The sequence below is a fragment of the Felis catus genome, chromosome B4 (assembly GCF_018350175.1).
Source record: "Felis catus isolate Fca126 chromosome B4, F.catus_Fca126_mat1.0, whole genome shotgun sequence".
Taxonomy (NCBI): Eukaryota; Metazoa; Chordata; class Mammalia; order Carnivora; family Felidae; genus Felis; species Felis catus.
In genome coordinates this window covers 105,712,444-105,738,933 of record NC_058374.1, presented here as the reverse complement: position 1 = coordinate 105,738,933, position 26,490 = coordinate 105,712,444, and the positions used below count along the sequence as shown (strand labels likewise).

The 26,490-nt window shown below is 36.5% G+C and overlaps 1 protein-coding gene across 2 annotated transcripts in view; it reads right to left on the bottom strand.

Annotated features, from left to right (window-relative positions):
* TMTC2 (transmembrane O-mannosyltransferase targeting cadherins 2) overlaps positions 1-26,490 on the bottom strand; it is a 404,748-nt gene that overhangs the window by 209,322 nt on the left and 168,936 nt on the right. For both annotated transcript variants that reach the window (XM_019835295.3, XM_023257281.2), the window contains exon 3: positions 4,811-5,639. In XM_019835295.3, coding sequence (XP_019690854.1) covers positions 4,811-5,639 — 829 coding nt within the window. The remainder of the gene's footprint in view (positions 1-4,810; positions 5,640-26,490) is intronic.

Sequence of the window (26,490 nt, the reverse complement as noted above, 5' to 3'; positions counted from 1 at the left end):
CGTGAGTTCGAGCCCCGCGTCAGGCTCTGGGCTGATGGCTCGGAGCCTGGAGCCTGTTTCCAATTCTGTGTCTTCCTCTCTCTCGATGCCCCTCCCCCGTTCATGCTCTGTCTCTCTCTGTCCCAAAAATAAATAAAAAACGTTGAAAAAAATTAAAAAAAAAAAAAAAGAGAGAAACAGATATTAAAATACACTTTAGCTTTTGGACAAGTTTTCCTTGGCTTAACCCTGTTTAATTGCTCCTATTTTTCAAGAAATTATTTTCAAACAATTAAAAATCATAGTCATGTTGTTTAAAGCAAATTGATAGTTAATAAACAAACTCTTCTAAGGAAATTACTTGATTTTTCTAATCTATAACTTAAAAAAATTTAAATGCCTTTGGGATACCAGATATGCCACCTATATGCTATCATTCTTTGTTAAATTTATGTGTTCACTGATCTGTTTCTGTATAATAACTTTGTTAGTCTGTGCTTATGACCTTAATGAATAAGGAAGTGGGCAAATAGTTGGTTTTAAGGAAGATGGTGATGAGTTTGAGGTACTGGCAAAACATCCAAGTGGAAAAGTTCCACGTGGCTAAGAGGTCATGAGGAAAATAATTTAGAAATTCAATTACACATTTACCAACCCCCTACTATATATACCAGGAGGTGTTCTAGAATCTATACAAAAAGGAAAATAAAGGCAATCTTTGGACAGAACCTTGAGAATGAATCAATTTAGGAAAGAGGCCATCCTATAGAAGAAAGAGCTGTGGAAAATGAGAGAAAGAAAATGAAAATTGGGTAGTGCCTTCAAAAAAGCCACAGTAGCAGATCGATGGTACCCAATTCTCCAGAGAGCCAAACATATGGGGATTTAGAGAAAGCCAGAGGCCACGAAGAAGTGTGATCATACATGTAACCACTTTTAATGAATTAAAAAATGGTTTTTTTCAAGCAGATACTAATCAATATGGTTTCCAAAATATGTTGTTTTAAACACACACACACACGCCCGCATACAAACACTTTCAAATATTATGTGTGTTGCTCCTTAAAGCAGTCATCAGAGAAAATTTCCTCTTTCCTAAGCACAAAAATGCAAAGAGTCATTGTGAAATCAGCAAACTACAGTAATCAACTATGTCTAGTATTTTCCTGACATTATCAACCACATAATGAGACAGGACTTGTGGTTTACATAGTCCAAATCAGCTATCATTTCTCCACCATCCAGATTTAAACCATAAATTAGCAGCACAGTCACTACGACAGGCTTCACCCATCATCATTTGCATCCAATCAGTTAATGACTGGCAGCTGTCTACAGGACCCATTACTGAAGGCAACAGCTTTAATGTATAATGCTTCATGAGGCTTCAAATCATATTCTGTTAAAGCACATGGTAGACTGAAGTGCTCTAAAATTTGCAAAAGCTTTCAAAGGAGGGGGAAAAATAACTCAATGAAATAACTGTAATCTCTGACAACCTTAAAAAGGACTGGCTTTAAAGGGTTTCTAATCTTTTGCTAGACTCAAATAACAGGAGACAAAAAAAAAAAAAAAAAATTACCTAAAGGAAGATCACTACCAGTCTCATAATTCCTAAGGAAGTAATCATAGCCAGCATTATTATTAGCATGTTATAAATAGAAAAAAATGAAGAACCAAGTTTTGCCTTGTATCAAAATGGAAGCATATGGCACAGAAGGGACTCATGGAATCCCAAACTACCTCCATTTCCTATTCTATCCCTCTTATTATGAAGTATATCTCAGTTCCTTATCTATCAACAGCATAATATTTAACACTTTCATCTTCTTCAATGCATATACATTGTATCTCTAAAACTGATTATAAATTCTTCAGGGAGAAAGACTATGACTTTCACATTTATTATTCAATATATTCATTACAGAATGCCTTCTCTTCTCTAACAGGCAAGAAAACAGAAGCAGGGAGGTCAAGTGAGAGGCTTTTAGTAGTAATCCCATGAAAGATGATGGTGGCTTGGGCCACAGTGGTAGTAGTGGAGGTGATAAAAAGTAGCCAAGTTCTGGACATATTTTTAAAGACAGAGCCAAGAGGAGTTGCTGATGAAGCGGATGTCAGTGTTAAAGAAAAAGAAGAGGTATGGATGACTCTAAAATAGTGGTCAGAGTTGCTGGGAAAATGGAGTTACCATCAACTGAGATGGTCAAAGCTGTAAGTAAAACAGGGGTACAGGTGATGGTGATGGGGTTGCAGGGCGGGAAGAGGGGAGGGGTACAGGGTTCAGGAATTCAATTTTTTTTTTGAGAGAGAGAGAGCAAGTGGGGGAAAGGGGCAGAGGTAGAGAGAGAATCTTAAGCAGGCTTCACGCCCAGCACAAAGCCAGACACAGGGCTCAATCTCATCATGGTGAGATCATGACCTGAGCTGAAATCAAGAGTCAGATGCTTAACCAACTAAGCCACCCAGGCACTCCCCAGGAATTCAATTTTTGAGGTTTCAAAGGACTCATGATACTAGTCAGTGATATATTCACTTAACTAATAATACTTAGAGCACCTAAATATTACTTTAGCACTTCTCAAGTACTAGGAAGGAGACAGGAAAATATATTGGAAACCAAGGAAATGCTTAATAATTGTTTTACTGAGTGAATGGATGAAGAATCAAGCATTTTAACCATGTCACCAAAATAACTTAATCAAAATTGGAATTATAACTGTTAAAAGTATATTAGCCAAATATATCTAGAAATGTATCTGGAAAGTACCTAGGAGTTTACAAAATGCTTTTCCACCTATGCTGGGACAGGGACAGCATACTCTAGCATCTGAATATCTGCTCCTCCCTCCCCCTCCCCCCGACCCCCCACACACACTTCTTCAAGAGTAATGAAATTTGGCTGGATACTTGGCTTCGCAGAAATAAGATAACATTTTCCAGCCTTCCTTGCAGCTAGGTGTGGCCAATAGTCAGTGAGCACACATGGTGTGTGCAATTTCCGTGATACACGCTTAAAGAGAATGGGTACACCCACCACTTGCACTTTTTTCTCTCTTCCTGTTAGCTGAAGTGTTGATGTGATAATGAGCCATCTTGGACCATGTGGACAGGGTGACACTACCGAGATGGCAAGGGAACAAAAGAGAAGGAGCCCGAATCCTGAAAACCCATGGCGCCATCTTATCAGCTCTGGGCTGCATATACTTAGATTGTTACATGAAAGAATAAAGCTTCTATCTTAGTTAAGCCACTGTTATCTTGGCTCCTTGTTACAGTAGGTTAACCTGAAACTTAACCAATGAATTTAATAAATCTGCAGAACGACCCTGTGATGAAATTAACACGCTGGCTTTTTTATTTTTCATTCCTTACAATGTATCTGGTGTTAAACAGCAGGAAAATAAACCGGCAACATAGCCTTGCTTTATATACTTTCATCTACCAGTGAAGAAAAACCAGCTGAAAAGCATTCTGTTGAGAACTGATTGCAACATTTTTTACAGCAAGAATTGGGTTTATGCATTCACTAAACTGTGCAGCATTCACTACCTACAAAAGCCACATGGTAAAGATTTGTTTCCACACAACTGAGGAATTCTCTGCTATGCACTAGCTCAATTTTAATGTTTCTACTCCCATTAAAATCCCTGCAATCTATTAAGTATTGCAAGTACCAACAATTACCTCCTTGGCTTAAAGAAATGAGTAGCTGCTCGCTGAACTCTTAATTGGCAATCAGATAAGGATAACAGAGTTGCTTCTGGGGTATCTAGACCTTTGCATATATATTCCAAGACCCATCAGTATGTCACTCCGTACATTTGGAACAGTTTTACACTTTTTGTACTTGAATACTGGTTCAGAACTGTGTTAGAAAAAGTAGAAAGAGTCCAGTTCAAATGCTATTCAGCTACCATAATGTAAAAGATAAATAACTTTAAAAATGGTTTATGAAGAACAGAACTAGTTAGCACTATTTACCATGATATATTTCTGCACTTAGACATGCACTTGTTTTCATTTAACTGCTCTCTGGCTTCTATCATTATTTCATTGCCTAAACCAGAGAAATCACTGTAACAGCTTTGACTACTCATTTATGCTTTAAGGGAGACTTTCTATTCTGGCTAAAGAGTCTGTGATTTGCTAAAATAGTTTTCTAAATCAAAAACAATAATGAAATATATGATCAATCTTATCGTATAGTGAAGTTTATTTCCCTAAGTGACGTAAGAACTCTTAAGTAAGAATGTGCTAGCTGCCTGGCAACATCCAGGTTATTTAGCCTCTCGGCAAAGCTAAGGGTGACTCACACTTGTATGCGCACACACTGACACCTAGAGACACAATTCCAAGATTCAGAGGTAGCCTTACCTCCAAATCTTTTAAAGATGTCGATGCAAGTCGTATGCTATTTCCTCAGGCAATGTTTGGAAAACAGGAAAGCTAACATATACTCAAGAGGGACAGCCTGATTTTCATTACATGATGAAAGAGATGATGTCTATTTAAGTATTTAAAATATAGAAACCAAGCATTTTTCTCAATTCTTACGATAGTCATTACTTTCACACACGCATTCTAATTCCTCTGGACAAATGCAGTCCAGAACGTAAGAAAATACCTGCCTATTCCAAATACGGAATTCTGGATACGTCTTTAATTGGCTGCACTGCTCATCTCTTCAAAAAATGAAATGAAAGAGAGATAGAGGTATTGTGTAAAAGGACCTTTTCCTCCTTAATACTGTGTTTTTAGGCAAGAAGCAAGGACATAAAAAGTCACAGTGAGTAAACTGTCCAGGCAAAAGTATAAAATAAAATATTACCTTTAGCTGGGTTTACTTTTATCCCTGACCTATACAGCATTTCCTCATTCTGCCAGTCTCCATTCCTGATTGCAGTCTTGAGTCCATAGAAAACAATTAATGTAGCTGTAGCATAAAAAATCAAGCTCTTGAGAAACCGCTTTTGGACTTTGACATAAAGGGCTCTGGCACCCACTGTAACAAGGAGGCAGAAGCCCATACTAGGAATATACAATACTCGCTCTGCAATTACAAAGCCCACATAGAAAAACAGGTTCGTGGCAGGAACAAATGGTATTATTAACAAAGATAAAGAAAGAACAACAATGTTCTCGGTAGAAGGAAGTTGTGTTCTCTGTGATACATTATTTTTAATGCCATTTTCTACTTTGGATGCAAAGCTGGGCTTAATCTCTGAGTTCCGGTACTCCACATCTGAATGGCAGCTATGTCCATTTGCATTCTGCTTGCCATTTGTTACAAATTTCCCATTGCATTCTCTTTCCACGCCTGGGCTCTTCAAGCCATAGTAGGCAAGGAGGAGGAGTCCGACATAGAAGGCCACAGTGTGTAGGTTTCTCCAATCACAAATTGTTTTCAGCAGAGGCACAGCATCCATTGACCAATCAAAACTGAGTGTATCTGGGCATAGCAACAGCCAAAGGTTCTTGGTTGGCAAGTAGAAGAAAGTGAGCGTCCGAGCCAAAAGGCTATCCGAATCAGCAGCTGGGTTGTCAGAGTTGGAAAAGCTTGGTGGCTTGTTTCCCATCCAGTATAATCGGGCACCCAAAAGCGAAGTCCCCCAGAAAGTTAACAAACTAATGCTGAGGAAAAGAGACAAGTTCTTCCTCTGAAACCAAAAGAGAAGGGGAAAAAATTAAGACCATCGGCAATACAGCATGGGAACACGACATTTAGAGACAAAAAGACATTCTGAAGTGGACAGTTCAAACCACATTAGGTCTTAAATACATGACTTTATTTCCATCTCCTTTTAAACAAGTTTAGGGGGAAATTTAACCTGAAAAACAATGGACTCTGGAAGCCTACTTTGTACGTGACTTTTGATGAGCATTTTTTATTTTTTCTTCTTGTTCTAAAATACCAATAACCGAAACTTCACTTTCTTGACCTCTATAAAATGGATTGAATGTATTTCCCTCTCAGAACTGTGTCAGGTTAAATGGAGACCACAGTGTAAAAGTACTTAGTACTGTGCAAGGGATACAGAAGACATCTGATAACGATCTTCTTTCACCTTGGGGTTTAGATTCTAGGGAAAACCAAGAGCAGGCATGCCCCAAAATATGGAGTATGACAAGATTCTGCTTGGCTCAAGGGAATAACAGCATTTAGCTCTGTCTATGCCAGTCCTCATTTCACTGTCTTGAATTTTCTTGCAGAATTTATAAACCAGGCTTTCATCTGTTACCCCATGCTGTCACTGACATCAGTGACATCAAACATTTAATAACACTCTTCATGAATCCCAAATTTCCCACACCGATGACAACTTTCTAAAAATAAAACGATTTCAATAATGTACTTCCTTATTTCAAGAGAAAGACGGAAGATTACAAGAGGAAGACCAAAGGGCATTCTTGCTAATGAGAATTTTCTGGCAAAGTCTTTCAACCTGAGTGAGAATTTAGTGACCTCAAACAATCTAAGTCCTGAAGAGGCAATGGAAAGGGGGAGGGATGGATAGTATATCCCAATTTTAATGATTCCTTGGTAATGCGATATCTTACTGCTCACATTGACACTGTATATAATTATACATTAATGACAACCAGAATGGTGCTTGGAAACTTAAGGATATGACAAATATTTAGTTTAAAAAACAACCCACAGGGGCCCCTAGGTGGCTCAGTCGGTTAAGCATATTATCTTCAACTCAGGTCATGAGTTTGAGCTCTGTGTCAGGGTCTGTGCTGACAGCTCAGAGCCTGGAGCCTGCTTAGGATTCTGTGTCTCCCTCTTTCTCTGCCCGTCCCCACTCACTCTCTCTCTCTCTTTCTCTCAAAAATAAATAAACATTAAAAAAAAATGTAAACAACCCACAAAAAGGCAACAATAGCACAAATATAAATGGGACTACATCAAACCAAAACACACACACACAACAACAACAACAAAAACCCAAAAAACCACTTCTGTAGAGCAAAGGAAACCATCAACACAACAAAAAGGTAATCTAAATATTTTCAAATCATGTCTGATAAGGGGTTAATATCCAAAACATACAAATAATTCATACAACTCAAAAGAAAAAAAAAATTAATCTGATTAAAAGTTGACATAGGATCGAAATGGACATTTTTCCAGGGAAGACAAAGAGATAGTCAACAGATACATGAAAAGGTACTTAACATTCACTGATCACCAGGGAAATTTAAACCAAAACTACAGTGTGATATCACCTCACACCTGTTAGAATGGCTATTCTCAAAATGACAAGAAATAGTAAGTGTTGGCAAGGATGTAGAGAAAGGAAAAAAAAAAAAAAACACTTTTGCAGAGCTGGTAGGAATGTAAATTAGTGCAGCAACTATGGAAAACGGTATGGAGCTTCCTCAAAAATTGAAAATACAACTACCATACGATCCAGAAATTCCACTTCAGGTATTTTTACAAAGAAAACAACATCACTATCTTAAAAAAATAAAAAAATCTGTTCCCCTACGTTTATTGCAGCATTATTTATAAGAGCCAAGACATGGAAACAACATAGGTGTCAATAGACAGATGAAAAATAACAAGCATGCTATATACATTCGATGGAGTATTATTTGCCCACAAAAAAAGAAGGAGGGGAGCCTGGGTGTTTAGTCGCTGAGTGTCTGACTCTTGATTTCAACTCAGGTCATGATCTCTCCGTTCATGTGATCGAGCCCTGCATCAGGCTCTGAGCTGAGAGCAGTGAACCTGTTTGGGATTCTCTCTCTCTCCCTCTCTCTGCCCTTCCCCAGGTCACGCTCACTCACTTGCTCTCTCTCTTTCTCCCAAAATAAATAAGATTAAAAAGAAGAAGAAGAAGAAGAAGAAGAAGAAGAAGAAGAAGAAGAAGAAGAAGAAGACGACGACGACAGAGGAGGAAATCTTGCCATTTGCAACAACCTGGATGGATACTGAGGACATTATGCTAAGTGAAATAAGTCAGCTGGAGAAACACAAACACTTAACCTTAAAAAACAAAAACCCCAAAGTCACAGAGAAAGAAAACAGATTGGTGGTTGCCAGAGACAGGGATGAAAGGCTTGTCAAAATGGATGAAGGGGTGAAGGTGGTCAAAGGTACAAACTTCTAGTTATAAGATAAATAAGTTCTGGAGATGTCATGTACATCATGATGTCTACAGTTAACAAAACTGTATTGCATATTTGAAAGGTGCTAAGAGAGCAGATCTTAAAAGTTGTTATCACAAGAAAAAAATGTGTGTGTGGTAACAGATATTAACTTACTGTGGTGATCATGTGCATTATATACATACACCAAATCATATGTTGTACATCTAAAACTGATACAATGTTAAACGTCAATTATACCTCCATTTTAAAAAGTCCACAAAGAGCAATATATCTTACGCATGTACAACCTCTATTAAAACAGTCTCTGTGTATTATATGCAACTGCCATTGGCTTCTCTTCCTCAGACTCTTTCTCGTTCACCCCACCTTCAATTGCTGGAAGCCACAGAACTGGTCATGGACCATCCGCTCCATCTCTGTTGTTAACCTAATGATCTTAGCAAAGGTCCGTAATTTAAAAAAAATATTAATATATGCTAATGATTCCACCTTAACCTTCCTTCATCTCCACAGTCATTTATTCAATTGCCTGTTGGGCACATTCACTTAGGTACTTCAAATTCAAAATGCCCAACATAGAACTTTGTACCTTCCCAACACTAAATAGTTCCTCCTCCAATCACCACCACAGAAGGTGGTAAAACTATGTAACCAGTTTCTTCTTTCCAGCCTTTCTCCTTCCCTCCACATTCGATCCATTACCAAGTAGTCTGACACTTCAGAATACATGCCAAATCTGTCCATTTCTCACCATCCCTTCTGTCATCATTTGATTCTCAAATGCTCTCTCTTGAATTAGCACGATAGTCTCTTTGTAACTGGTGACCCAGCACTTTTTAACATAGATTACATTGTTCCCAACTTTTAAAATCATGAAAGGGATCTTCCTCTAAGACCTTGGAAATTATCACTTCCAAAAAAAGTTTCTAATTCATTGAGTTGTGTGTGTGTGTGTGTGTGTGTGTGTGTGAGAGAGAGAGAGAGAGAGAGAGAGAGAGACAGAGACAGAGACAGAGAGAGACAGAGACAGAGAATGAGAGACAGATGTATTACTTTTAAGTGTGAAAATTATTTTGAAAACTATTTTAAATATTTAAAGAAGGGGTACTTCTAGGTATAAAAGAAATGAGGAGGTTAGAAGTTAAAAATTCAAAACAAGGAAAATGAGAAACAGCAAACAGTTGGAAATTATGAGAATTTTAAGAGATGGTATTGTTAAGTATCAGATCACAGTAATGATAAATTCACAGAATTAACTGCCTCAGTGTTTTAAAACATCTGTGGCAAACTTCAGTTCAAAAGTATTTGGGGTGCCTGGGTGGCTCAGTCAGTTAAGCATCTGACTCTTGATTTCAGCTCAAGTCATGACCTCACAGTTCATGAATTCCTGCCCCACACTGCACTATGAGAGCACAGTGCCTGCTTGGGATTCTCTCTCTCTCTCTCTCTCTCTCTCTCTCTCTCTCTCTCTCTCTCTCTCCCCCCCTCCCCTGTTCATGCATGCTCGCTCGCTCTTGCTTTCTCTCTCTCTCTCTCAAAAAAAAAAAAAACTTAAAAAACAGTATTTCATATAATGATTTATGGAATTTTTAATGGTAAGGGGAGTAATATGTTCATTCATCACCAATATTTCACTTTCTGGTCATTCTGGAAAAATAAAAAGGTTCAGACTCATTACCATCTAAAAATACCTTTCACAAACCCAGAAAAAGTCCCTTTTTATTGAGCTACAATTAGGAATTAAGACAGACAATGAGCCTCAGCATTTTGTTGTTGTTATTGTTATTCTTGGCTTAGTTTATCAAATCGATTCAACTCAGTTATCTGTAAGATAAGGTATGAGAGTTCTTATGAATTGCCACCACAGACTTGAAAGTTAAAACTACTGAAAATCCACACTCCGAAGATGAGAAGTCTAAGTCCAGGAAAGGGAACGTGATCTGAGTATAATCTTTGATGGTGGCATTGGGAAGTGACTGCAGTTCAATAGTGAAAACATAATGAATTCTTGAGCATACCATTAAGACTGCTGGCTGGGGCAGGCACTATCCTACTGCACACTGGATACATACCCGTGAGTAGACAGACATAGACCCTAAGCTTATAGAGTTTACAAGTTCTATTCTGTCTAGAAAAACACTTGAGGAGGAGAAGAATCACAGTGCCTTAAAAGAAAGCTTTCAAATCTAAAGAACCATCAATATTAATTGTGAACTTCTAAAAATACCAATGCCCTTGTCTGACTAATAACTCCGTAGGAGATCCTAATGCAGCCAAAGCTGAGAATTGTTACCTATTTGTACAAGTCTAAATCTTAGCACTGACACTGAAAATACTGTGGGATTCTGGCTTTCATTTCACAAAGTTTTAAGGCATATTTTTCTCATTCTAAGTGAATAAATCATAATGAAACATAAATAATGCTTTCTCCCAGGCTCTGGGACAAATTGGATTCTTAGTATAATAAATGAGTATCATGAAGGTCAGGTTACAAAGGAATTGAGATCTCTGTAATAAGTATAATTCAGAGCTGAAATATTCGAGTCTTGTTGCAATATACAGAAGACAAATTTTTTTCTTTTTTGCCCCGGGGGGTGGGGGTTGGGGGGAACAGTCTCCAAAATGTGAATCACAAAAGGCAAATAATACAACAGAAAAAAAAATAGATTAAAAAATACAGACAGGAAATTCAGAGAAAATACAACAATTATTATAATAAACAATTATAACTCATTTCCAATAAAAATGAAAAGTAAAGTAAAAAGACCATATTTCAAAGAATCTAAGTGAAAAAAATATTGGAAAAAAAGAATTGGCTATAAAAGTATAAAAGTCACTAAAATTGTGTTGAAACAAGAATCACTACAAATTGGGAAAATATAAATTAGTTTGGTAAGAAATTTGGAAGTATTAAGATAATTAATAATTTTTGTAATCTATTATTTGGTAACCTAATTTTTTTAATGTTTATTTTTTATTTTTGAGAGAGAGAGAGAGAGAGAGCTAGATAGAGTGGGAGCGGGGTAGGGGTCGGGAGAGAGGGAGACACAGAATCTGAAGCAGGATCCAGGCTCTGAGCTGTCAGCACAGAGCCCAATGCTGGTCTCAAACTCCTGAGCCATGAGATCACGACCTGAGCCAAAGTTGGAAACTTAACTGACTGAGCCGTTCGGGCACTAGTATTTGGTAACCTAGATTTAGTTACTCTCTAACAAAACCTCTTAGATCTAAATACAAAGGTTTCTAATGCAGCATTGATTATAAAAGCAAAAATAAGGAAATAGCTAAAAATTTCAAAAGTATGGAAATACATCATGGGATATCAACATGGCTCTGACTCCATAAGGCAACTAAAAGGAATAGACCAAGGGCGCCTGGGTGGCTCAGTTGGTTAAGCATCCACCTCTTGAGTTAGGCTCAGGTCATGATCTCGTGGTTTGCTGGATCATAACCTGCACTGGGCTCCGCACTGGGTGCAGAGCCTGATTAATATTCTCTCTCTCTCCCTCTCCCACTTGCACATGTGCACGCATGTTCTCTCTCTCTCTCTCTCTCTCTCTCTCTCAAAACGAATAAAGTACACATATCAACAACATATAGTATATAGACACATATATTTACATATGTATGCATATATACCAACATGAAAAATACTGTAGAGCAATTAAGTAAATGAACCAAATCATTAGATAGTAACATGACTCATGAAAACTCAGGTTGCAAAAAATGTTATTATAAAATTATATAGGCCATCCAGGAAAAAAAATCTCTTATTTTTCAGAAATGCATACAATATATATGTAGAGTCTTCCCCCGCCCCCCTCACACATAGAAATAATTGCACCAAACATGAGATGATGAAATCTCTAGGGCAGGGCATGGAAGGAAGATGGATGGATGGATGAAAAGACAAAGATGGCTTCAAATTTGTGAGTAGTTGCCATTTATTCACGGCCCCCCAAAAAAATGTAGCAGAAAAAAAAAGTTTTGACAATCTGATATATCTAAACTGACATTTCTTGGGTTAAAACAATTTTTTGAAACACAAATACAAACAAATAATATTAACAAATCTAAACTCTGGTTATGGACACATAAGTGTCTATGTGTTAGTTCATATACTTTGCATGTTGAGTATTTACTGTAGCTATTATTTTATAATAAGTTTCTCAACCTTAAAAAATACTTTTCTATATCTTAATTCAGTGTATCTACAATTATTTTGTAATCCTTACCTTAATTTTGATAGAACATTTCTTAATTACCCAAGAAAATTAGATAAAAATACAATGAATCCAAATTGAGATAGAAAATTATAAAACTATTACCTAAAAATGTTCTTTTAGATCTAGGATATAACAATTGGCACATCTTTGAATCCCCAGAGATCAATACAGAGCCTAACATTTGTAGGCATTCAAATAAATGATTCTTAAAAACACTGACCCTCAAACCAAAAGTCAGTTTTTTGTCATTATCTCACACATTTTAAATCCTGTTATGGTAAATCCTCTCTCCCAATCCCCCACACAAAGAATGAAATGAAATAATAATGCACAACTCCAAAGCCAACTCGGTTGTCATCATACAGAGAAACCTGGCCTTGCACCTTCATATCACAACTTTTCTGCTTGACTCCATATCTCTCCATGGAAAATACACACAAAAGCAATGACATGTTCTGGAGAGCCATGTTCCTGAGTACAACTTCATGCCAAAAGTAGAATTAGAAATGGGAAAATGATTACATCCCTAAGAAGAATCGTTATCAGATACATTCTATGTCAATTACTGAATGGACAGGATTCCTTCATGTCTTACTTTTATTTTTAAATGTTTGCTTATTTTTGAGAGAGACAGAGAGAGAGAGAGAGCGGGAGAGGGGCAGAGAGAGAGAGAGAGAGAGAGAGAGAGAGAGAGAAAGAGAGAGAGAGAGAATCCCAAACAGGCTCTATGTTGTCAGTACACAACCTGATGCTGGGCTCAAACTCATGAGTTGTGAGATCATGACCTGAGCCCAAGCCGAGAGTAGGAGGGACGCTTAACCGTGTGAGCCACCCTTCATGTTTTAAATCACTATTCATTTATAAAATTAAGTCATCTTTTTTTTAAGTTAACCTCTTAAAAAGTTCTTTAACGTTAAAAGGGAAATCAGCATAAGTCTCCATTTTATTAAAAAAATAGATATATATTTCTAATTTCAAAATTTTAGAGGGATTTTTGTGAACTGTCAGATATAGAAAATTGTAGAATGAAAATCAAATAAGGATATCAAGTTCATGGTTGACATTTTTATCTCTAGTCTTTGGAAACACTAATAGAATAAAAGCTATAATGAGCAAATAATGTTAAACTTATCATAAAACATCAAAATCTTTCTCACACATCACCTGAAATATGAAGGCAAAGCTGATCAGAAGAACCTGTCATATTAACTAGTGGTGATGCCTTTATACAAGCTCTGTAGTGCGTTATTTTCTTCTATGAGAGTCTTTGCCTAAAGAAATAGCACAAGAGAAGAGCAAAAATCAACTAGAACAGCTCCCCTCTCTACTATTCAAGGAAAACTGCCGTTCACAGTGGCAGCTTCAATATTGCCTTCTGATCTCAGATTCTGTGGGACATAAAGGAAACTGAAAAGGAATATTTTATACTCAATGAAAGAAAAATGTAAACATTCTGCCTTAGAGTATTAAAACCATCATGAGACTCATTTTTGGCAAACTAATGAAAATAAATTACTTAAGCATAAGGCTCATTTAATTCCAAATTAAGCCCTTGGCAATGATAGTAGAGTTGTAATAATAAAGCAGATAAAAATCAGTATCTGAAAGTTATAAGAATAACTGAGAGAAAAGGCTATCCAGACATAACAAAAATTTAGCATCCTTTACTTTGTATCCACTATTCATCATTGAAGTCATAAACTTTCCTTATATCAATAATATAGGATTTCTCCTAGCTTCCCTCCTTCTAAAATAGTTCTCATTGGAGACTCACCCCAAAACATGAATATAAAAGCATACTTTTCTGAAAATGTGACAAGAAGGGATACATGGTTAAAGGTATAATTAGAAATTGTTTCTAGAACATATTCATATGATTTATCAAATTTCTGCCATCACCAAGTTGTCAGGGTATGTGTTTCCCCTAAAAGAAAAAAAAATGGGCTTCCTTATTAAAAATTACCCTAGATACAAGACAAACTTTTTTTTTCCTGTACCAACTAACAGACAAAATAAAAGAATTTTAATGGTTAGCATTTTTAAAGATATGACGAGGTTCAACAGATGGATATATCCAGTCTTTGTGGAGAAAGAATTTGAAGATTAAGGGCATAAAAAAATATGTTAGTGAGATATTCAGCACTTTAGATTATAAGGAGTTCTTTTGTTTATTCAAGCTAACTTTATACTAGAGCATAATACTTTCCACTGACTTCAAACATCCATCAAAAAGTATTTAGTTGTACCTATCCAGATAAACATATAGTAGCTTAATATATCAGTTACAGATTGAAATCCACTGATGAAAACTTAAACATCTTTTAGACCAAATTATAATTTACCAAACAAGGTTGTCATCAGGGAGACTATGCTTATATAAAAATCTAAAGAGTATCAAAGCATATTTCATGTAATTTGATTTAATGAATGACAAAATACTTATCCAAAATTCAAGACCAAATATCATTGGGTTGATTTTGTAGTAAAAGGTCACCAAAGAAAATAGGGTTCTTTAAATTTTAATTATAATCACAACTATTAGCCTATTTTAAATTCCTCATAATCTTTATTCCTCCATATGACACTAGCTAACATTGGTTAAAAATGGGCATTTTAGAATATTTTTAAAATGTAACATGAAGAGAAGAAACCTAAGATGACCATCTATTCTTTCACTTAAACATAAATATCCATGAATCCATACTGATAAGTAAAAGATAAATAGATAGATAGATAGATAGATAGATAGATAGATAGATAAAGGAGAATAAGACAAATCTCCCTTGCAGATGAATGTCAAATAATATTACACATACACACACACACACACACACACACACACACACACACACACAGTCCACATCCAAGGAGAGAGACCATAATCCTCACCCCATAAATACAGGTTGTGCATAGTGCCTTCTTCCAAAGAGAAAGGAGGGAATCGGGAGAGAATAACTTTGCAGTGGATAAACCTGAAAAACACTATCTCTGCCAGGTGATTAAGGTCAACCTTAATAGTGCTAAGTCATGTTGACAGCATGTACCCTTAATCCCTCGATGATATGTGATGAAAATGTCACTTTACTGGTGTTCTCCCTGTCTAAATCCATAAACCCAGTTGAATCATGAGAAAACCATCAGGCAAATTCCAGTGGAGAACGTTATACAAAATATCTGACTAGGAATCCTCAAAACTGTCAAGGTTATGAAAAACAAAGTCTGAGAAAAATTACAACCAGGAGAAGCCTAGGACTCATGACAAATAAATGTAATGTGCTATCCTAGATGGCATTCTGGAACAGAAAAAGTACATTAGGTAAAAATGAAGGAAATCTAAGTATGAACATTAGTTGATAATAATGTATCACCACTGGTTAATTAATTGTAACATATATATTATACTTGTGTGTGATATCAGTAAATAGGTGAAACTGAGTGTGACCTACATGGGGACTTTGTTCTATCCAATTTTTCTGTAACCCTAAAACTGTTCTAAACAACCAAGACTATTTAAAGAATGGTTGTAACTAGAATAAAAGCCTTTAGAAACCAAATGAAATTAGATGGGCTTTGATAGATCAATATCTAAAAGCTGTGAATGAAGAAATATCAATTGAAAATGAACAGCAGGGGTGCGCCCCAGTGGCTCAGTGGGTTAAGCGTCCGATTTTGACTCAGGGCATGATCTCCTGGTTTGTGAGTTCGAGCCCCATGTTGGGCTCTGTGCCGACAGTTCAGAGCCTGGAGCCTGCTTCAGATTCTGTGTCTCCCTCTCTCTTTCACCCTCCCCCACTCACAGTCTGTCTCTGTCCTCTCTCTCTCAAAAATATTAAAAAAAAAAAACAGCAAAAAGTAAAAAAAAAGAAATGAACATTAAGTGCATATTCACATTTTAACTGCCTTCAAAGTTGATCTAATAAGACGGAACAACAGAAGGAACTAGAACTCAGGTTAAATGAGCACAGTAACTTATACATATTGTATGAGAGATAACATTAATTTCAAATCCTGTTTGGTTTTTGTCGGACACTCTACATTAATTGTAGGATACTATAAATACCCAAATGAGAAACAAACATCAAGGGAAGGATGTTTCTAAGCCCATTACTATGGTGTGTTTGTTGGCATGGTGACCCATTCTTCCTCATTAAGCTAACATGGGGAAATCAAGCAGTTAGCAATTTCTTGCATACCCATGGCAGGCTCCTTCTAGAGCTAACTATTAGGAACTGAAGTACCCAAAGAGTTCAATTACTGGAACTGTAAGGGGTGTGCCACAGCCCCTAACCCATTACACTAAAAGCAAGCCCCTGAATGCCAGCCTTCAGAGTAATCTTGTTTAGCTTAAAATAAGAGGTTTAACACTTCCCACCAGGCAGTGCACTATGGTCAAATCGGGTTAGCCACGAAACAATCCAGCCTTTATGAAGAAAATATGTGAAGAAAATATCCTTTTGTCACCTAAGAAACAAAAAATACTTGAAACAACAGAAGACACCTCTTTTTGACTATCGAACCACTTTTGGTTTTTATTAGATTCCTTTCCTTGCGCTTTAAGAATACACCTAATGGGGGGAATCAAAATAAAAGAGCGCAACATTAATTGAATTTGGGAAAGGAACTCCTTTCTATCCATCTTTCCTCAAGTGGGCAACTGCATTGCAAATGCATTTCCTGCACCAATGGATTAAACTGTAACATTCTTTTAACTCTGTGTGGCTTTAGTGCGACAAACCAGCCATTATGAGATGTGTTCCAGTCTCATTAATGAGTTAAGCATGTGAGCCCAGCATTTTGGAAACCTAAAGAGACAAATTATAATGAGACTTCACTCAGTGGGAAGGCCTAGACATAGCCTTCTTCTCTCAAAGATATCATAATAGCCAGCTATTTAATGAGTGTGGGACTTTCCTATGAAGATACAATAGACACCAATAAAAAAAGGAAGACTTCACGCAGACAAATAAAACTTAATATATACATCGTATGGGTAGGTATCCGTTAATAAACATCATTTCAATGCTTATTATTTTGAAATGGAAATATGCTCTCCCTCTATAATTATTTGTGTCTTCTGCTAAATATAGAGTAAATTCAATGTCAAAGTAGACACATGATTATTTTCTTTTACTCACAGATAAAAATGTAGCCCTTTATCTAAACATTTTTCATGTCGATTTTGTCCTTATTCTCAAAACGCCACACTGATTTATAAAATAACACTTGTTTCTTTTATTGGGAAACTGAGGCAAAGTAATTGGTGTTTTGAAAGAAAATTGTTCACTTGAGAAAACATCCATCAATTTTGTAATTCTGTAACTGAATTTTGTAATTCAATATCTGGTAATTACAACTATTCAGAAATTCCCAGACAACACTGTGGCACGCATTCAGGCATTATAATTATTAGTCATTCAGAGCAGAATCAAACAGAACTGGAATCCTCACAAGATCAGCTGAGTAGCAAATTCTGGGTTTACTAAGCAAGCAAAGGGGTCATTACCTATTCTCCCCCCTTACTTCTCCTAAAAGATAAAAGTGTAAATAAACAACCATGCCAAATTTTCATGTACATCAGAGCAGTAAAGGGAGTTACAGTTATTAGAATCTGTTACAGAAAAAAATAACTCCACATCCAAATCTTTGTTGAGTGGACTATTTGGTTAATTCCCTTTAATATAGGAAGAGATGTAAAAAGCAGCAAATTGGAGCTAAGAGCAGTAACCTAGAGCCAGTGATTTGAAATTACTTTAATGTTTGTTTGTTTGTTTATTTTTACAGAGAGAGAGAGAGAGCCCCCCCCACACACACACACACTGGGGGTAAGGGCAGAGAGAGGGAGAGAGAGAGAGAGAGCCCCCACACACACTGGGGGTAGGGCAGGGAGAGGGAGAGGGAGAGGGAGAGGGAGAGGGAGAGGGAGAGGGAGAGGGAGAGGGAGAGGGAGAGGGAGAGGGAGAGGGAGAGGAGAGAGAGAGAATGAGAATCCCAAGTATGCTCTGCACTGACAGTGCTCAATCTCAGGAACCCAGGGCTCAATCTCAGGAACCATGAGATCATGAGCTGAGCCGAAATCAAAATCAGTTTAACTGACTGAGCCACCCAGGTGAGCCTGAAAATACTTAAAAAACAAAAATTGAGTCTAGACAAGAGTGACATGGGAAACAAAAAGTATAATTTTAGTTTTCATGAAAAGAAGAGCCATCTTTCACACCTATACATCTTATTACTCTGAAAGTGAATTTCTTTTTTAAAAATAAAATAGTAACATAGATGGCAATATTTATTATAAATGGGACAATTTTTCTAAGAGCATCAATTAATGTTTGTATCACCAAATAAGCATTTTTAAATGCATACCTTTATTAGCTGGAATTAATCATCAAGAACAACCTTTAAATTATACCTACTTTAGGAATAATAAACTAGTTGCATGTTTCATGTTATGCAGACAGAGAAACGATTGATATAGCTGCCAAGTGGCCATAAGCCAGATGTTTGGGAACAAACAAAAATACTCAAGTTTTTCAGTTCAGAGCTGTTCTGATAGCCTCTCCAAGAATCTCTTCCTGCCAGAAGCAACTTGGCAAAAGCAATTTTTGGAACCTACTGGAGGTGGCTACCAACCTAAACAGATGAAATCGTTGTGTAAATGTAACCTACCACATTTTTTTCTTTTCCTCTTTTATTATGAGTTTTGAAATTAAATTATATACTAACTTTTTAAAGATACATATGGGAATGGAGGTATTCAATAAGGTCATAGGCAACTTCACAAGAAGATTCTGAAACAAGAAGGAATTTGAAAATTGTGAAATCCACAGCAGTATTTGTCCTCCACTTGAATTAAGACTTCAATACAACCCAAAAGTTTGATCTTGCTTCAAATTGGTTAGAAAAAAGAATTCTGCATTTATTAAATCCCTATTTGGAGGGCCATTAAAACTCTCCCCATTAATCTTCCATTTTAAGCACATCCACCCTTTGTAGTTATCATTAAAGTACTGGTTTTCAAATCATTTCAGACCGGGTTAAAATCTGGTATTTTTTTTTTCATTAAGATGTGTATCTTTGATTTTTAGCATTCTCACACACACACACACACACACACACACACACACACACAGAGTTTTAAGTACGATTTACTGCAAAGATCTCTCATGATTCTTCAAAACATATCTGGATAATTCTTTCAGCCCGACATAGCTCCAATTAGCACTAATCATTGCCATGCCCTAATTATTTAAAATTAAATAAATTGAACTTACACGTGCAAACATTTTGCAAATCACCCTGCATCCCCTTCTCTTTTCAAGTTGACTCATAAGATTAGACAACTTGTTTTAATAGATTATTATCATTGGATTAGGTCCAAAAAGGCATTCGTCTAATGGGAATTCTGTCTGCTTTAACAGTTGTGATTTAGTGGATGCTCTCTGACTAAACTGTCAATCATTTTCTTTGACTGGCTCCTGGCCCTGACATCCCTGCTGGGAGACAAGCAAGAAGTTTTTTCCAGGTACATGACTGGCATTCAGTAAGCTTGGACTAAGCAAAGGGGAAGTGGAGAGGATTGGTTAACATACCTGACTAGAAGGCTCTGGTTTCTTGCTCCCGACTTACTGCACCCTTGTTGAAATGCACTGGTAATCCTTGTCCCCTTGTGCTGTACCCTGTTCCCCACCTCAATTTAGCAGTGACCACCAGCAACACTCACAGTGCAGACAACTCATGCAGCCCATACCATGGGCAAGTCAAACATTAATCAAACCAAAAGATGAAATAGCTCAACACTGCAATATACATTTCAATAACACTAACAATTATAGGATGTGTTAGTCTTCATTTAGCCTCTGTAGCTCAGATATTCCCTTTTAAGTAACAACAGGAAATTGCATTCTTGAGAAGGTTCCATAATAACTCTTAAACTAAACTCCAGAAATTTTACAGTGCGAATCATATTTCGTTATAAATCTACTTGTTTCTATTCTGCACTATATCTCCAATCAACACACATGTCTTGCTGTCTCAACAATCTAAACAAGTGCAGGTCACCCGAATGATACGCTAAAGTGAGAACAAATTAAGGTCCATTGTCTTTTTCCATGAGAGACCAGATATTACAAGGAAAGAGAGAATCGTGTATAATTGCCTAATGAATTCCAACACCTGTTAAGTCATTTTATACCTCCCAGATGGGGTCCTGGCATCTAGTGAGGACAGCAGTGCCTAGAAAACATTCTATTCTGTCATTATATTCAACTATGGGGGAAGTCATGTAATAGCAGTAGTAACGCTAATTAGGAATGTTTATTAAACATTTTACAGAATGTGTGTGCGTGTGTGTGTGTGTGTGTGTGTGTGTGTGTATTCTCAAGTAATTCTTTCTAAAACCCTATGATGTTTGCAAACTTTGTGAATTAGGATTTTATAAAAGGACAGTGAGACAGAGAGATGTGAAGATATGAAGAATGTCGCTCAGAATCTCACAGCTAATGAGAAGGACTAGGACTCAAAGCTACCTTTTGGATTCTCAGTCCAAGGTTCCATTCCCCTAACCCACCCAAAACCACATAAGTACCCACTTTGTAACCACCACCTGTAGTTCTTCACCAACCAGCTTCCTCAACTTGATCTCACCCTCTCCAACCTTAAGGTGGCATCTGCCATGAAAGACCATGAACTTCTACAAGAAAAGCTCACAAAGCCACAGATGAGTAAGTGCTAAAGAGATCTAGATCAGAAATTTCTATTTGTAAAATCCCAGAACTTTGGAGAGCATCTCCTCAACGTTTATTCTGCAATGAGGAAACTGATGTCCTTAAAGCTTCAACATATTCCCTCAAAACACAGAGCTATTTTGTGGCATTCAGAAACACAAATTTCATCTCCTCTGTGCTCATGGAATAGTATCTTACCCTTCTGTTTGTCCTTTTAATCACTACTCTTCATCAAATATCTACAATAATTCTCAATAACTGACAATGTAAAACAAGAATTAGATTCAATATCCTCGGCCTAGTATTCAAAGCTGTCCAAAATCTGGCCCGTCTTTACTATCTACATTTCAAAATCCCTTAGTGATACTGATACCTTTATTGCTTGAAACCTCAAAATCCCCTCAGTGGTATTGGTCTCATTATGATTCTAGATATAAACCAAATTCACATCCATCAACCTAATGTCACATCCAACAAACAAATGTTCTTCCTCACCTCCAGCTTAAATTCCAGTTCTTCCACACGTCTTCTCTGATTCCTCCAGGCTACCCAATACCTGCCTTCTCAAAGTTGTCCAATCTTATACCATATGAAAGAAATCATATATTGTAAAGGTCAAGTCTGAAGTTGTTAAGGCCCAAAGTGACCCTAAGCATTAATAATCTTTAATAATGATCACACTCTTCAGAAATGAGTTTCACTGCTCTCCTACACAAACACAAGCTCCTAGATGGCAGGAAGTTATTTTGATCACGAAGTATATTATCCACAGCAACTGTACCAGCACCTGCCACAGAACAGGCACTCAGTACTAGATGGGGAAATGAGTACATGAATGACTGAGTAGATGACTGAATGAACAAAAGGACAATGAACCAAGACAGCAGTCCAGAAGGAAGCTGGAGAGCAGTATATGAGGGTAGTTCTAGATAGATACACCAGAATGTTGATACAGTGATCAATAGTCCAATCTGATCTCTCTAGTCCATGTACCTACATAAGACAATACACAGAGAGGGTTCCTTTTCCTGGGACTTTTTGAAGTCTACATGGCTAGGTGATACCAGAAGCTCAGTTCTTTGACATACAGATTTGTGCTGGTGTCCATAATTTCTTCAACAGTTTTCTTTTTTTTTTTTTTTTTCTTGGTGGGCACTTCCCTGATTTGGGAGTTAAAACAATGGTAAAGCATTTAAAGCCCCTATGGCAAAAAAAAAAAAAAAAAAAAAAAAAAAAACAAAAAACTCTTCTATACTGGAAAAAAGTTTCATGTGTGTTTTAAATATACCTGCACTAAAGGGACGCCTGGGTGTCTCAGATGGTGAAGCGTCTGACTCTTTATTTCATCTCAGATCATGATTTTGTGTTTCATGAGTTCAAGCCCCAAATCGGGTTCTGCACTGACAGCACAGAGCCTGCTTGAAATTCTCTCTCTACCTCTCTCTCTGCTCCTTCCCCACTCAGGCATGCGTGCGCTCTCTCTCTCAATAAACAAACAGATAAATAAATAAAATAAATATACCTGCACTATGAAGCCCAGTCAAGTTCCTAATCCTTAGGGCTATTTTTAACTAATAAAAAATAGGAGAATACAGTGTCTTAAGGAAGAGAAGAAAAGGATGAAGACACAAAGAGGAGGAAGGAAGAAAAGGAATCAGGAAGACAAGACTTGTAATGATTAGACTTTCAAGTTCTCCGTAACAAGAGGACAGTAATCAAATTATGTAATACCTCTGGGCATTCTCAGCCCTTACCGAAGAGCCTTAAAATACTTCCTGAGGTGTTTAAGAGGTCATATGAGGCATTGGAAAGATTTCTAAACAATACACCACTAGACAAATGTAAGAGATGAGGATATGAGAGATAGGATATACTTGAACCTACAATGTCAGTTCCTTCAAAAGGATGCTATTGTGGGATCTGAGAAACTTGTACATAATTGCATACTTCCAGTGAATGGAGAATGTGGTCCCAGAGAGGAAGCTATCTTTATCTCATTCCTAAATAACCCAGTTAAAAATACAGCCACTTCCTAGTTTAGTGTTGCAGTGAAGAAAAAAACATAATGATTGATGAATATACAAATGAATTAATATCCTTGCGATATTTCAAAATAGTATCTGAGTATTCACATTTACTCTAATTCCTCTAATGGACTCTTCTGGAAGAAATATCTAAACAGATGATCTTTATGGTTTTGGGGGGAGGGGGTTGGTTTGTTTGTTTTGTTTTTTTAGAGGAAGAGCACATACACAGTTGCATGTGCCAGCGGGGGAGGGGCAGAGAGAGGGAGAGAGAGAATCTTAAGCAGATTCTGAGCACAGAGTCCAAAGCAGGAACGTGGGGCTCGATCTCACAACTGTGAGATCATGATCCAAGCCAAAATCAAGAGTCTGAGGCTTAACTGAGCTACCAGGTGCCCCTATGGTACATATTTTAAAATTAGCCCACTTGCAGAGAAAACTGCCATCTTAAAATAGGTAAAAAAAATAAATGGCCCACACTAATTGAGCAATTACTATGTGCTAGGCACTCAGAGATTTCCATGTATTCACATTCATTTAATCTTCAAAAATCCTAGATTTGAGATGTATGGAGTTAAGTTTAAAGAGGTAATATCAGGATTCCCAGGCCATGTTGCTACTAAAGCAGCAGGGATATTTCCTCATGCAATCAGCTGCCTAATTAAAAAAGGAAAGAAAATACTACGAATGACCATAAAAAAAGAATGAAATAACTTTGAAAAGGGCCAAATGAAAGTCGCACTGAAAAGGAATAATTAAACAATACTTAAACAATATTACAGAATATATTTTAAAAAAAAATTCGAGATTTGAGATTTTGGCTTGATGAGTTTAAGGGAAAATGGAAAATATATGCAAAATCCACACTGACTTGCAGATTTTTTATCTTGGCTTTTATCATTCTGAACCAATAATTCTAATGATTATTCTGTGACTACCTGAACTGCTCCTCATTCAGAGAAAGCAAAACAGCTGATTTTAAAGAGCTACAACATAGTAAATAGTATAACATTGTCAAACTTTCTGCTCCTACCCAACTGAACTATGCCACAACCACAAATGCACTGATCACCAAGATAGAAAAAAAAAAAAAAAAAAAAAAAAAAAAAATCACTGCCAAAGCCAACACTACCTCATTATCTACTCAGGAGGTAAACACAGTAAGAAACATACCTTCGTTGTGTCCAGGACCCACAGGGGAAAAAAAAGAAAAAAAAGAAAAAGAAACATACCATCATTCCAGCACCAACAACCCTGGCCAAAACAAATTTAATTAATTAATTAATTAATACTATAGAATAATAATTCTATAGTATTATTTACTTTTCAACTTTTTTCCAGTGACAGCCCTTCTTCATGATAAAAGTGCTCAGCTTTTTATGGAGAGCAATCAACAGGTACCTTTACTAGATTTAAGTCACTTGCAAAAAAAAAAAAAAAAACAAGGAAGATGAGGACAAAGCAAATTTCAAGTACCCTTATATCACAAGCTAAATTTCAACTGAAGATATATTTTGACAGCTGCTGTGAACTTCTAGAGCTGGTTATTCTTGGAAACCACCTTCTGCTTACTTGGGCTTCCTTTAGGGGGAATTGTTACCAAAGTTTACTTTGTATGATTATTTTGAATGAATTCAGTATCCTGAGAATAGTCATGGTGTTAAATTTGAACTTGAATTTACTTTCAAAATTCTAGAGTAAATGATATCCGAGTAACACAAAGCAAGATTGGAGATATCTGCTTGATGAGTTCACTAATGCTCTGATAAAATATAAAGCAGGGAAATACAGTAAAAATCTTGTACTCTTAGGGTCACCTCAGGAAATTGTACAACTCTAGGCTTCCTCAACTGTAAAAAAAAGAAAGGTTAATATCCTCTTGAGAGAAGTATTAAAGATCTAGGTAAAAATAAAAATGAATATAAAAGGCTTTGTAAAATGAATTCAAGTTGTATGAAATTTAATGATTCATACTAATATAAATATATTGTCCTAATCTCTTTGGAGATCCTATATGACTTAACGTACATGAGTTTATCAACTAAGTTACCAGACAGATTCAGCAAACTACAGCCTGTAGGCCAAATCTGGTGCCTGGCTGATTTTAGATAAAGTTTTATTAGAACACAGCTACACCCATTTGTTTGCAGTAGGCCAGCAGAGCTGAATAGTTGTCACGGAGTCCCTATGGCCTTCAAAAGCAGAAAAAAATTAACTATCTTGCCTTTTACACTCATTGTTTGCCAATCTTTGAGATTGGGCATAAAGTATGATGAGTTCTCAGTTCCGATCACTGTTTGATACTTTATAATATTATTTCTGTAGTTTTTTTTTTTTTTTAATTTCCCTATAGAGAATGGCAAATTCATTGTGGTATTTAAGGAAAACATGCTGTTTTTCTTGCATAGAAAATAGGATCAGAGTCCATTTTTAATTTATGCATAAAATGATAGCACAGCTAATATAAAATGATATAAGGAAATAATTATGTAGACTAGAGCAAGGAATTAAGAATTAGACAGTATGATTTACTGCTGAGATAAATCCATTTCAGAAATTCAGTTAACTGTATTTAAGTTTACAAGATAATGAAAAAGATCAATTCATACCCTTGTGATATAAGGGAGATACGGAGGTATTTTAACACAGACAGATTCCTCTGAAAAGTGAAATACAAGACACAGCCCACTCAGTTTGCAGTAAATACCTGGCCTTCAAAAAAAACATTATTATAAGTACTTTGGGATCTAATCTTTTGTTCCTGGGAATAAATGAAGAACTTAGTATTTGCACAATTAATCCACCTTTCCAGTCAGATTATTTCAAAGACAAGGCTAAAATTTAAAAAAAAAAAAAAAAAAGCACTAAAATTATTTTTTTAAATTATGATCAAACATAGTACAATGTAATTTGGTTCTTGAAGCATCCCCAAGATCTCCCATATTAGGAAAATAACCGCTGGAAAGGCTAAATGACTTGTCCACAATTACACAACTAGCTAGTGGCAGAAACGGCGTGAGAACCCAGGCCTCCTGATTAGAACTGCAGGATTTATGTCATTATGCCATATGGCCATACTTTTCACAGCGTGCTCCCTTTATCTCTGGAATCACAACTTCTCTCAAATGTCTAACATTTTTCAGAGCCTTTCGTGTAATTAACTTAGAAAAAGGCTACCAGCTGGATGCAAAGGTGTAGGTTCAAACAACCTTTATATAAATCTGATGTAAATCAGCAAATGTCTTAATGGCGTATTAAATTTTTATAGAATCGTTCTCCCATAATTAAGTTTATGTTATTGCTCTTTTAAAATTGCTCAGAAGCAAATTTGCCTCTAGGAAGCAAGCTGGGACACATTTTAGGATGGCCATTACTTTAAAGGGGTGAAAAAAAAAAACCTCTCAATTCACTTCCATCTTT